At 34.5% G+C, this 12,679-nt stretch overlaps 1 protein-coding gene across 1 annotated transcript; it reads right to left on the bottom strand.

Annotated features, from left to right (window-relative positions):
* Positions 1–1,995: 1,995 nt before the first annotated feature.
* Positions 1,996–2,826, bottom strand: LOC131633991 (uncharacterized). The gene has a single exon (XM_058904659.1). It carries the CDS (start codon positions 2,824–2,826, stop codon positions 1,996–1,998), a length of 831 nt encoding a protein of 276 aa, XP_058760642.1.
* Between the last annotated feature and the right edge of the window lie 9,853 nt (positions 2,827–12,679).

Raw genomic sequence — 12,679 nt, 5'->3', positions numbered from 1 at the left:
TTCTAACTTTTTAGCCATCATAGTTGACATATGCAAGGTCTTCCGGCTTAATGCATCAGCCACAACATTTGCTTTACCGGGATGATAGTTCAACCCGAAATCATAATCTTTTAGCAATTCTAACCATCTTCGTTGTCTCATGTTCAGCTCCTTTTGGTCAAACAGGTACTTCAAACTCTTATGGTCACTATAAAATTCAAATCTAGAACCATAGAGATGGTGTCTCCAAATCTTTAGTACGAAAACAACAACAGCGAGTTCTAAATCATGTGTAGGGTAGTTCTTTTCATGAATCCTCAGTTGCCTTGACGCATAAGCAACCACCTTACCATTCTGCATAAGCACACCACCTAAACCCATCCGAGAAGCATCGCAATAAACCACGAAAGGTTCTCCTGGAATTGGTAATGTCAAAACCGGAGCTGTCGTCAATCTCTTCTTCAATTCTACAAAACTTTCTTCGCATTGTGCATCCCATACGAACATTTTACCCTTACACGTCAACTTGGTTAACGGAAGTGCCAACTTAGAAAACCCTTCAATAAACCGTCTGTAGTAACCGGCTAAACCCAAGAAACTTCTTATCTCAGTAGATGACTTTGGAGTTTCCCATTGAAGCACAACATCTACCTTAGATGGATCTACAATAATGCCACTACCAGATATGACACGTCCTAGAAAACTGAATTCTTTCAACCAAAATTCACACTTGGACAGCTTCGCATACAACTTTCTGTCTTTCAACACTTGCAATACTGTCCTCGAGATGCTGTCTATGAATATCACGACAAACTTATACAAATAGTCACAGAAAATACGGTTCATATAATCCATGGATACTCCTGGCGCATTCTTACCACCAAAGGGCATCACCGAATACTCATAATGTCCATACCTTGTTCTGAACGTTGTCTTCTGAACATCTTCATCATTAACTTTAATCTGATGATAACCCGACCTCAGATCAATCTTGCTAAAAACACTCGCACCCACTAATTGGTCCATTAAATCATCTATTCTCGGTTGCGGGTATTTATTCTTAATGGTTACTTTATTCAGCTGCCTGTAATCTACACAAAGTCTCATGCTTCCATCCTTTTTCTTTACTAATAGCACTGGAGCTCCCCACGGTGATACACTTGGTCTGACAAACTTCTTCTCAAGTAAGTCCTCTAATTGCTTCTTTAATTCTGTTAATTCAGATGCAGACATCCTGTACGGTGCCATAGACACAGGTCTGGTACTAGGTACAAGATCAATCGTAAACTCAATTCCTCTTTCAGGCGGTATGTCAGGAATTTCGTCAGGAAAAACTTCAGAAAATTCACGCACCACCGATATCTCATCGACGATATTCTGATTCTCGATTGACAATGTTGCCATCAACGAGAACATCTCTACTTCTTCTTTCAACAACTGTCGTACTTGCTTAGACGACACTAAACCAGCTTCTTCCTCTTCGGCAGTTGAAAATCTCACAGTCTTATTATAACAATTGATGTGAGCATAGTTATATTCTAACCAGTTCATTCCCAAAATTACGTCTAGCCTGGCTAACGGAAAACACACTAAATCAACATCAAAGTCCCTATCGAAGATCGACAACGGACACCTTAAACAAACAAGAGATGTAGTCACAGATCCTTTAGCTGGAACCTCAATTACCATCTCGCCATTCATAGAAGATAGCACAAGACCCAATCTTTCAACGTATTCAGCAGCAATAAAACAATGTGTAGCACCAGTATCGATAATAGTAATTAAATGCATATTATTGATGAAACAAGTACCTCTAATGAGTCTGTCCTCAGTGCTTGTCTGAGTACCATCCAACGCGAACACCTTACCACCAACTTGTGCCTTCTTTGGCTTTTGACATTGACTTCCAATGTGTCCTTCGCCGCAATTAAAACAAACCACTTCCTTATGTCTACATTCAGACATCATATAACCATTCTTACCACAACAGAAACACTTCTTAACTTCGTCAGTGCATTAAGTACTCTTGTGACCAGCCTTTCCACACTTAAAACACACAATCGGAGTAGGAACACCTCCCCAACTTGTTCTCTGGCCCAGAGCAGCCCTATGTTTGCCCTTGCCAGCTGGAGCGTCGTAAGGCTTTCCACGTTGCTGATTTTGCTTGCCTCTTGTGTCACTGACAATCTTATAGTGAGCAGCGTTATCTTCCTCGAAAATTCTACAGCTGTTAACCAAGTTAGGAAAAATGCAGATTTGTTGATACCCTATAGCCTTCTTGATTTCAGAGCGCAACTCGTTTCCAAAGTTGATGCACTTAGAAAATTTTGCACCCTCTCCATCAAAGTATGGATAAAATTTGGCCAATTCAGTGAACTTCGCAGCATAGTCAGTCACTGACATATTCCCCTGTTTCAGTTTGAGGAATTCAATTTCTTTCTTACCACGGACACTTTCAGGATAATACTTCCTCAGAAATTCTCTTCGGAACATAGCCCAAGTGATCTTTTCACCTGCAGCTTCTAATCTTTGACGTGTTGTTAGCCACCAGTCGTCAGCTTTGACTGATAGCATATGCGTCCCATAGCGAACTTTTTGTGCCTGAGTATAATCCATTACGCGGAAGATCCTCTCGATATCCTTCAACCACTCTAATGCTCCATCGGGGTCATGCTTGCCTTTGAAGACCGGCGGGTTCTCCCTCTGGAAAGTAGCCAAACTACGAGATCCAGCATTCTCACCAGCATTCGATTGTTGTACCAGAGCTTGAGCCATAGCCTCCAAAGCAGCAGCAATCGCAACATCGTTTCGTCCAGCCATTTCAACTAAGCACTGCAACAGAAACATAGTTAGATAATAAGATTAACAATACTCGATTATTAGCGACTCGACTACTTGGTCGGACGGACTGACCTGCTCTGATACCTATCGTAACACCCCACTTTCTCATACGCGTATATATAATTATAGATACGGAAATAATTAGAGTAATACAAGTAGGTTGTCACATCTTCTAAAACAATCCACAAAACATCACTTTATTCAATAAGTTTTCATTAAAGTAAAATCCAATACCGGATCGGAATTTAAAACGGCTTATTAATTCCCATGGCACTTCGGCCTCAACAAATAAATCATCTCCACTAAACAGGTGATCCGCTTCTTTTTTTCTCATAATTGTAATTGGTTGTAATTCTCCTTTTTTGTCGGTTCCTTCCCGTCTCTTGTGTAATTGGGTTGGAGAACAACCCCTTTGTTCTCCCTATCATTATATCTTGCTTACAAAAAAATAATAATTAAAAAATAATAATTTTTAATCCAGTCGTTTGAATTACTCTTAATTTAAAATTCTTTAAAAAAATTTAATTAACTCTTCTAAACAATGCTCTAAAATAACTCCTAATATCCCTAAAAAAAAATTGAGGATATATTTTACTCGATCTTTATGATTTCAACTTTTAATTGATTAAGAATTTTTAACAATCATAAATAATCATTCATAATTATTAATTCAAAAAACGTAACTGTCAATATATTTTTAACAATCATAAATAATTAGAAATAAGTTTTTTTTTAGAGTGAGGCTGAGTCATGTCCCATGAACCACTATCCTTTTTTTTTTTTAAATTTAAATTTTTAGTACAAGTTCTTAATATGTAAGGCTAAATATATTTTTAACAATTGATACTATATTAAGAAAATAAATGACTTCATAAGAAAAATATACGACTGTTAATAAATATATTTTTAACAATTGATACTATATTAAGATATATTTTTATATATTTTTTGTTAGTTAATTACTAAGTCAATTAGTGGGAAGAAATATTTTTGCAAAATTAAATTGACTTGATTTTAATAAATAGTGATTAGCTTAATATGTTTTTTATTTAATAAAAAATAAATCAAATCGGATATAATCTAATTTTTTGAACTCAATCAACAACTAATCAACTAAATATTTGTTTTTTCTCAATATATAAAGGAAATTCAAAGTTCAAATTTGACGGGTTTTGAACTTCTCTTTAGAGCTTCTCAAACCTTCTTCTTTCCGTGAAACGAAATTCTCTATTGTTCATCACATCTCTCAATCTTATTCATGACTTTCAAACATTATGTATGTATCTTGGTATATTTATATATAAATTGATTTGTTTGCGTTATATTCATCTTCTATTCAACATTAGATTATTATTAATTTATTATTTATTTTTGTTTGGCAGGTGTTGATGGTTAGGGTTATTATTATTCTCTCATTATGTCTCATTGGTATACTATATAGAGCTGAGAAAAATCCACTTTCTCATCAAAATTTATTTACCATTGCAACAGACACTCATCCATCACCACCAACTTTTCCTTCGATTGTTATAACAAAAAACGCTCCTCTTCATCCTCATGCTTGTCCATCTCGGTTGGATTCCGGATTAACTGACAATGACATTGATGTTATAGTTGGCGCTGTTATTATTTTGGTGGCATTTGGTTTCCTCTTTTGGTTCATTTACCATACCAACTAACAGATTTTTAATAGACTAGTCTATAATAATTACATATTACATATTTCAACACTAATTCTTATACCATGCTTGAATATACATTGAAATCTTTTTATTTTGTACTCAACATTACAATATTATTGTTAGAGTTAGGCTATTTTTCAAATATTCCTTATTTCTTGATTTAAAAAAAGTGAATATTTAATATGTTACTAAATAGAGATATAATGAGAGGAGCGAATGATTACTCATCATTGTTTAGAATATTTTTGTTGATCTGGATTATAATTCAATGAATAGCAATGTCAATATTTTTTTTACGGAACTGTCAACAGTCATAATTAATTTTTTTTTCCAGTGAGCCATGTCTCACTATCTTTATTTTAATTTTTAGTAGAAATTCTTGATATGTAGGTTAAATATATTTGTATTCATAAATATATATTAAAAAATAAATAACTGTTTATAAGTGTTTATTTATTCTAAGTTAGAAAAAGTTATGCGTAAATAAAGCATAACTAAATTTTAAAATAGTTTTTTTTACTCACATAAATAGCCTTTTTGTTTTTATTATTTTTAGATGTTAAATAACAAAATAAATGAGGATAGTATTAAAAGTGTGAAGCACATGAATAAATTTTGATTTGAATATTCAGTAGAATAAATATTTAAAAGGTGTCAAGCCTCTTTATATTGTACCCATATTTTTTTTAGAAATAATAATTTATTTGAAACAATTTGTAAAGCTCAAGAAATATTATTTTATGTGTAGAACCTTTATAATTAGGTTTAAATGCAGTTTTGGCCTCTCAAATTTTTCAATTATGTGATTTTGGTCCTCATGTTTCAATTATTTGATTTTGGTCTCCAAATTTTGTAATTGCTTAACTTTGACCCCTCAAGTTTGTCCCCTTTTATATTTGATAGTCCCCTAGTGACATGCGTTTCTCTTTTTTTTGTTGTTTTTTCTCTTTTCCTTTTTTAAATTTTCTTCTCTACAATTTTATTTTTCTTCTCTTTTTAATAGTTAAACTTTGAATGTAATATTTAAAAAATCTTAAATATTTCGTTCAACTTATGCATAATGACAAACTATTTTGACAAAATAAAATAGACCACTATCTAATTAAAATAATAAACTCTTTGACCAATAACTCCCTCATAATTAAGCATAATGTTCCAAAGTATAAAAATCCTATTAGTCATATAGAATTTGAATTTTTTATAAGAGATATTGCATACTTGTCCGTATATTCTAAGTTGAATGAAATATTTAAGATTTTCAAAATATTACATTCAAAGCTTAATTATTGTAAAGAAGAAAAAGAGAATTGTAAAGAAGAAAAAAAAAACAAAAAACAAAAAAAGAAGAGAAATTTAGGAGGTCAAAATCAAGCAATTGAAATTTATGGGGCCAAAATTAAGCAATTAGAAAATTAAGGGACCAAAATTAAGCAATTGAAATATGAGGGATCAAAATCAAATAATTGGAAAATTTGAGGGGGCAAAACTGCATTTAAGCTTTATAATTATAGTAAAAACCACGTTTCTAATACTAATTATTATATTTTTTATAAACTATAATTAAATAGAGAGAAAGCTAGAGAGAGAACGCGCGCTAGGATTTGAACAAAATTTAAACCATGGCAAAACCAAATGCAGATGGATGGACACCCATAAGGAGAATCAAAGGAAGGGTGCACCAACAAGGTTGGGACATTATGAAAAACGATCTAGGGACGTCTGAAGGAAGCTTGACGATGTTCGTCTTCACAGACTTTGGAGATGAATGGAGAGCAAATGATCTGTTTTTCGAGTTCATAGATTTAGGGATGCTACAAGAGATTGTTATTCCGCCAAAGAAGGATTGGAAGGGAAGTAAGTATGGGTTTGTGAGATATATGAATGTGGAAGATGAGAGATTGTTGGAGACTAAGCTTAACAATATGTGGTTGAATGGGAGTAAAATAATAGCTAATGTTTCAAGGTACAAGAGGAAGGAGATCACAAAAGTCTTTGTAAAGAATGAGCTTTTGGAAGGTGATAAGCGTGGAGATAAGATCAGGAATGGAGAAAATATTGAAACTAGGAAGGGACTGCTCCCTTGCAACGGAGGATCTAGGCCTTCCAAGAGTTTTGCGGAGGCGGTGAAAGGTCCCAAACCAGAAAATAAGAATGTGGAGGAGGTGAGTAAATCTCTCTTCTTTACTTCATCTAAAGAAGAGAAGCTGAGACTCAGAAATGCTTTTGTGGGAGTGGCTTCGAAACCAGGGTTAGCATATGGAGTGAGTTAGAGCTTGATCGAGGAAGGGATATTCTCTATATCTGCAACCCCATTGGGCCCATACCTATGTCTGTTAGAGGAAGCGACAGATGGGGAACTGAAGGTGTTACTTGAAGATGGAGGCGAATGGAAGGATAAATGTTTAAAGGAAGTCAGGCCCTGGAAAACAGCTGACGTTGAATGTTATCGAGCAACAACATTATTGATATATGGAATTCCTTGTTATGTTAGAAATGACCGTTTCTTAGAAGTTCTTTTATCAGATGTTGGAACCATTTTAAACATGGACTTCCTTAACAACAAGGTGGAAAGAATGGACGTGATTAACTGTATGGTGTTCACAAATTCGTTGGAATGTTTAAGGCAAAATGTTTCTATCTGTCTGGATGGTGTGTGGTTAAAAGTAATGATAATAGAGGACATAACTTTTACGCATGAATCAGTAGAAAATTCTAAGGAGGGAGTTCAATCAGATTCAGAGTACTCGGATAGTGTGGCGTCGTCGGAGGCAAGAAGAACATCGAAAGATTCCATGGAGAACGAATATTCTCACCGGAGTTTGAACAATAGGGGAGCGGGGGATAGAGAAAAGCCTTTTTTTGTTAGCAACGAGGCATTGGAAACAGGAAGCAACGTAAAGGAAGGAAAATATGTTGGTGAGCCAGAAGGAATTAAATGCAATATGACCAAAAAGGTTGAGTCTCATAAAAAAACACAATTTTGTCAGATAGTATATCCAATAATACCAATAGAAAAGTAGGATGTTCTATAGAGTCATCTACCAGACAAAATTTGGGAGAAGCGGTTGAGGTTGGTGTGGGCCCCGCATGTATTTTTATTAACAATAGTAAGAGGAAGGAATATGATAATAAAGAAGATGGATTGGGGAGGTCAATGGGCCTAGGCTTAATTTAATAGAAGGCCCAGTTGTTGATACCTTAACAAAAAGAAAAATTTACTTTATACCCCTACAATTATACCTGTACCCCTACATGAAAAAAAATTGGACCTAAATACCCTTGTTTTAAATAATACATATTTTAAAAATTTTCATTTTTTCTTCACTTTTAAAAAAAAAAATCAAAACACCCAAAAATATATAAACCGGAACACTTTTTTAAAGTCTTCCGGTTTAAAAAAAATACATACCGGAACACTTAGAAAAAGAGTTCCGGTAGTTTTCAAGGTATTTAAAATGGGGTTTGAAAGTGCAAACCGGAACACTTATTTAAAGTGATCCGGTGGTTATTTTTTTTAAAAAAAATTATAGATTTTACGCAACGGTTTTAAATCGTTGCCTAAAGTAATTGACAAATAAAAGCGTTGCCTAAATGTAGTGACGCTGGTGATACCATAGGCAACGCTTTTGCTTTGTTCCCAGTAACTTTAGGTAACACTTTTAAAACGTTGCCTAAAGTCTAGAATTTTTTAAAAAAATAAACCACCGGAACACTTTAAATAAGTGTTCCGGTTTGCACCTTAGCACCCACTTTCATACCGGAAGACTTTAACTAAGTGTTCCGGTATGTAACTTGAAAATTTTGACTACCGGAACTCTTTTTTCAAGTGTTCCGGTGTGTTTTTTTTTAAACCGGAACACTTTGAAAAAGTGTTCCGGTTTATATATTTTTAGGTGTTTCGATTTTTTTTTTGAAATGTGAAAAAAAATGAAAAATTTTAAAATATGTATTATTAATACGAGGGTATTTCGGTCTTAATTTTTTATGTGTAGGGATATGAGTATAATTGTAGGTAGAGTTGTCAAATAAGCCCTATATTGAAAAGCCCCACTTATTTGGCCCCATCAAAGCCCTAATAAATTAAGCCCTTATTATAAGAGATTTATTTTGGGGCCTAAAATGTTAGGCCCTTTAGATAATGCATTTTTTTTTGCCCCATTGAGAGGGCCCTTTTTCATTCCAAAAACTTCTATAAGCTAAAAATTCTATCTGCCTGGTGTTTAAGCTCATTTTAAAAAAATGCCTAAGCTCATTTTGAAAAAGTAATTTAATTAAGTAGTTATATTATAGTTTTCTAGCAATTTTCATTGGCGCTGCGGTTTATCTTTTAGGTAAAAACGTTTATTTCTTCATGAAACAAACTTACTCTTGATTCGATAATACAGTTGAGAAAAAAAGTATTTGTTAGTTGAGAACGTGTATCTTTTTGGTTTTTATTCTGGACTAATTTAATTAATTAATTGATTATATTATATTTGACAAATATTAGAAAATGCGTATGTTTTCCAAAAATAATCCACTCTAATATTTTTTTTATATTATTTAAAATTAATTAATTAAAAAACAATCCATTAAAATGACAATTTATTTTTGATTATTTAATTAAAAATGACAAGCACGTAATTTTTTACTGAGAAGTACGTAAGTTTATAGATTTTTTTTTTTAAAATAGGAAGAAAACAATATCAAGTTGGTGGAAATATAGATAGTGGGAAGTTTTTTTGAAATTATATTATATTTTGTTAGTTAAAAGTAAATAATATTAAATGAGTGGAGAATTATTATTAAATTAAATAAACAAATATAGTCGTGGGTGAAAACATGTGTAATGGGAAGTTTTTGAAAATAAATTTTTTTTTTTCAATTTCTTTTTAAATTTTTTTTCCTAATTATGTTTTTTTAATTTTATTTGGGCCTTAGGGCCCCCTTTTGAATTTTGGGGTCTTCTAACTTTAGGCCCTATGTATTTGAGGGCTTACTATTGTTAAACTTTTTTAGGCCCTCTTAATATTGGGGCTGAGGCCCAAATTAATTGGCCCCTTAAATTGACACCTCTAATTGTAGGGGTATAAAGTAAAATTTTCTAACAAAAAAAGAGAAAAAATAGGAGAACGCTTCCCCTTTACATGAAGATTTTTTCATTGGGCAAAGCTTTGACGAACAGTGCGAAAGAATGAAAAATTCAAAGAAGGTTCGCAAGAAGATGGGAGAAGTGATATATCCGGAAGAAAAGATGGAGCATTTCAACTATCCGGTGGAGAACATAATCAAGCCGAATCAGTGCAAACTTCCTATGGCTTCAGGTTCTAATCTTCTTTTTGTAAAAAGCAATTTTTTATCAGGAGGATTACCTCTTTCCTGCGAGTCTCTGACTCATTCGGATGTGAGAAACTGTAACTCCAGAGTTGCTAATGGTGTTTTGAACAGAGCCTCAGAGGGATTATGGAATTCAATGAGTAAATTAGGAATTTCAAACATTTCAAGTGTTTTTGATCCGATTTCAAAATTGGGGGAGTTAGATGATAGGGATCACAAAATAGAAACGACGAAGCAGGGGAACCTAAAGAAAGATTTTCCGTTATGTCTCTAAATATAAGAGGTGGAGGGAATAAAATAAAAAGGAAGAGCATAGGGTATCATATTAAAAAAGAGGACACAAATATATGCTTCATTCAAGAATCCAAGTTAAACGGTGTGGAGGGGGTGATACAGGAGCTGTGGGGAAATGATTAGGTGGAGTGGTCTTATATGAACGCGTTAGGGGCTTTGGGGGGATAATAACAATATGGAAGAAGGTTTTCTTTTCATTGATTTACAGTTTCAGGGGTGAAGGTTATCTAGGAATTTGTGTGGAAAAGGATGGTCATTTGATTTACTTTATTAATGTGTATGCTTCGTGCGACAACTCTAACAGAAAAGAAACATGGAGACAACTGTTAGCTTTCAAGAGCAGAAGCTCTCCTGGTTCATAGTGCATAGGAGGGGACTTCAATTCAGTAGCAGACAAAGAGGAAAGGTTAGGTGTTTCGAACAAAATTAATAAGAAGGAGATAGATCAATTTAAGGGTCCATAGAGGGCATGGATTTGGTGAATCTTCCCACCATAGGATTCAAATTTACGTGGTTTAAAAGCAATGGTAGTTCGATGACCCACATAGATAGATTTTTGTTGTCGGACTGTTTCATTAATGACTGGAAAATGGAGGGGAAATATATAGGAGAAAGAGACGTTTCGGATCACGCACCAATATGGATTAAAGATAACAGAAGAAACTGGGGCCCTAAACCTTTCAAATACAACAATGATTGGCATAAGAATAGAGAGTTCAAACTATTTTTTGAGGAGGAATGGGGCAAGATTCAGGTGAAAGGGAGGGGAGATTTCAGGATGGTTGAGAAAATGAATGCTATCAAACGAAGGCTGATTTGGTGGTACAAATCTATCTATGGGTGGATAGATCTAAACATAGACAAGGCGGGAAAAGAAGTGCATTTATTAGATAACGAGTTTTTTCTTTTTGCAGGGAAAGTGCCGGAGGATATTGTCACAAAGAAGTTTAAGGTGGTGGAAGAATTTTGGGAAATTTTGAACAAGAAGGAAGGGTTGCTCAGGTTAAAGTCGAGACAGTTGTGGCTAGCAGAAGGAGACAACAATTATCGATTTTTTCATAACTTATTGAGGGAGAAAAAGAGAAGAAATTCAATGTGCGTGCTCGAATCAACCAGAGGAAGATTGGAGGAAGTTGGAGACATTAAAGATTTCGTCTATGAGCATTTCAATAACTTCTAGAAGGAGGAATCTCGGTGCAGACCAGTGATAGATGGAGCGGTGTTGAATTCTCTTTCGTTTGGGGACAATTCAAGTCTGGTCCGGCCTTTTTTTGAAGGGGAGATCAAAGATGCTATATGGTATTGTGACGGGAACAAAAGCCAAGGTCCTGACGAATTTTCATTGGAATTCTTCAAGAAAAATTGTCTGCTTGTAAAAGAAGACATGTTGAAGTTTTTTAATGATTTCCATGAAAAAGGAAGGTTAGTCAAGTCTATCACCTCCTCGTTTATTGCTATGATACCAAAAAATAATAACCCGCAGAACTTAATCGAGTACCGGCCAATTTGTCTTGTGGGGAGCATTTATAAGGTTTTAACCAAAGTGTTGGCAGCTAGAATTAAGGGGATTGTTGACAAGTTGGTTTCTTCAAACAAAACTGCATTTATTCATGGGCGTAATATGATGGACGGGGTATTCTTGTTAAACAAGATTCTATATTGGTCAAAAAGAAAGAAGAAGGGTTGCATAATGCTTAAGGTGGATTTTGAGAAGGCGTACGATTCGCTGTCTTGGAACTATTTAAGATTGGTGATGGCAAAAATGGGATTTTGTAACAAATGGATTTCTTGGATGGAAGCGTGCATCTTCACGAGTCACATGTCTATTTTGGTGAATGGAAGCGCGATGAAAGAATTCAAGGTTCAAAAGGGGTTATGGCAAAGAGACCCTTTTGTCACCGTTTCTTTTTGTATTGACAATGGATGAGCTGACTGCATTAGTCAGAAATTTTGTTGATGTGGGAGATTTCAAACTGTTTCAATATGGAGACGAAGACTACGTGGACATATTACAGTTTATGGACGACTCAGTTATTTTAGGCGAGCCGTCTTATGATAATTTGTAGAGTATGAAAGTGATTCTAAGAGGTTTTGAGCTAGTCTCTGGTTTAAAAATCAACTTCTTAAAAATTAATGTTATCGGTGTGAACATTGGTGATTGGATGTTAGAAGTTTCTAGGTCCTTTTTGTCTTGCAAGAGAGGAGTTTGGGCTTTCATTTTTCTTGGAATAATGGTGGGAGAATGTCCGACGAAGAAGAAGGTGTGGTCGAAGGTTATCAACAACTTTAGGAAAAGACTAGCGGCTTGGAAGGGGAAGAATCTTTCGATAGGAGGTCGGGTAATTCTTATCAACGCAGTCTTAAATGCCATACCATCATTCACATTTTCTTTTTATAAAGCTCCGGGCAAAGTGTTGAAAGAGATTAAAATCCTTTAACGAATTTTCCTATGGAACGGTAATATGAACAAAAAGAGAATCAGTTGGGATAGGTGGGTGGAGGTTTGCAAGTCTAAAGAGAAAGGAGGCCTAGGGGTGAGAGACGTGAGCGAATTTAATAGACTGCTT

This window comes from Vicia villosa, unplaced genomic scaffold (assembly GCF_029867415.1).
Source record: "Vicia villosa cultivar HV-30 ecotype Madison, WI unplaced genomic scaffold, Vvil1.0 ctg.001198F_1_1, whole genome shotgun sequence".
NCBI lineage: Eukaryota > Viridiplantae > Streptophyta > Magnoliopsida > Fabales > Fabaceae > Vicia > Vicia villosa.
This window is presented reverse-complemented; position numbering and strand designations above follow the sequence as displayed.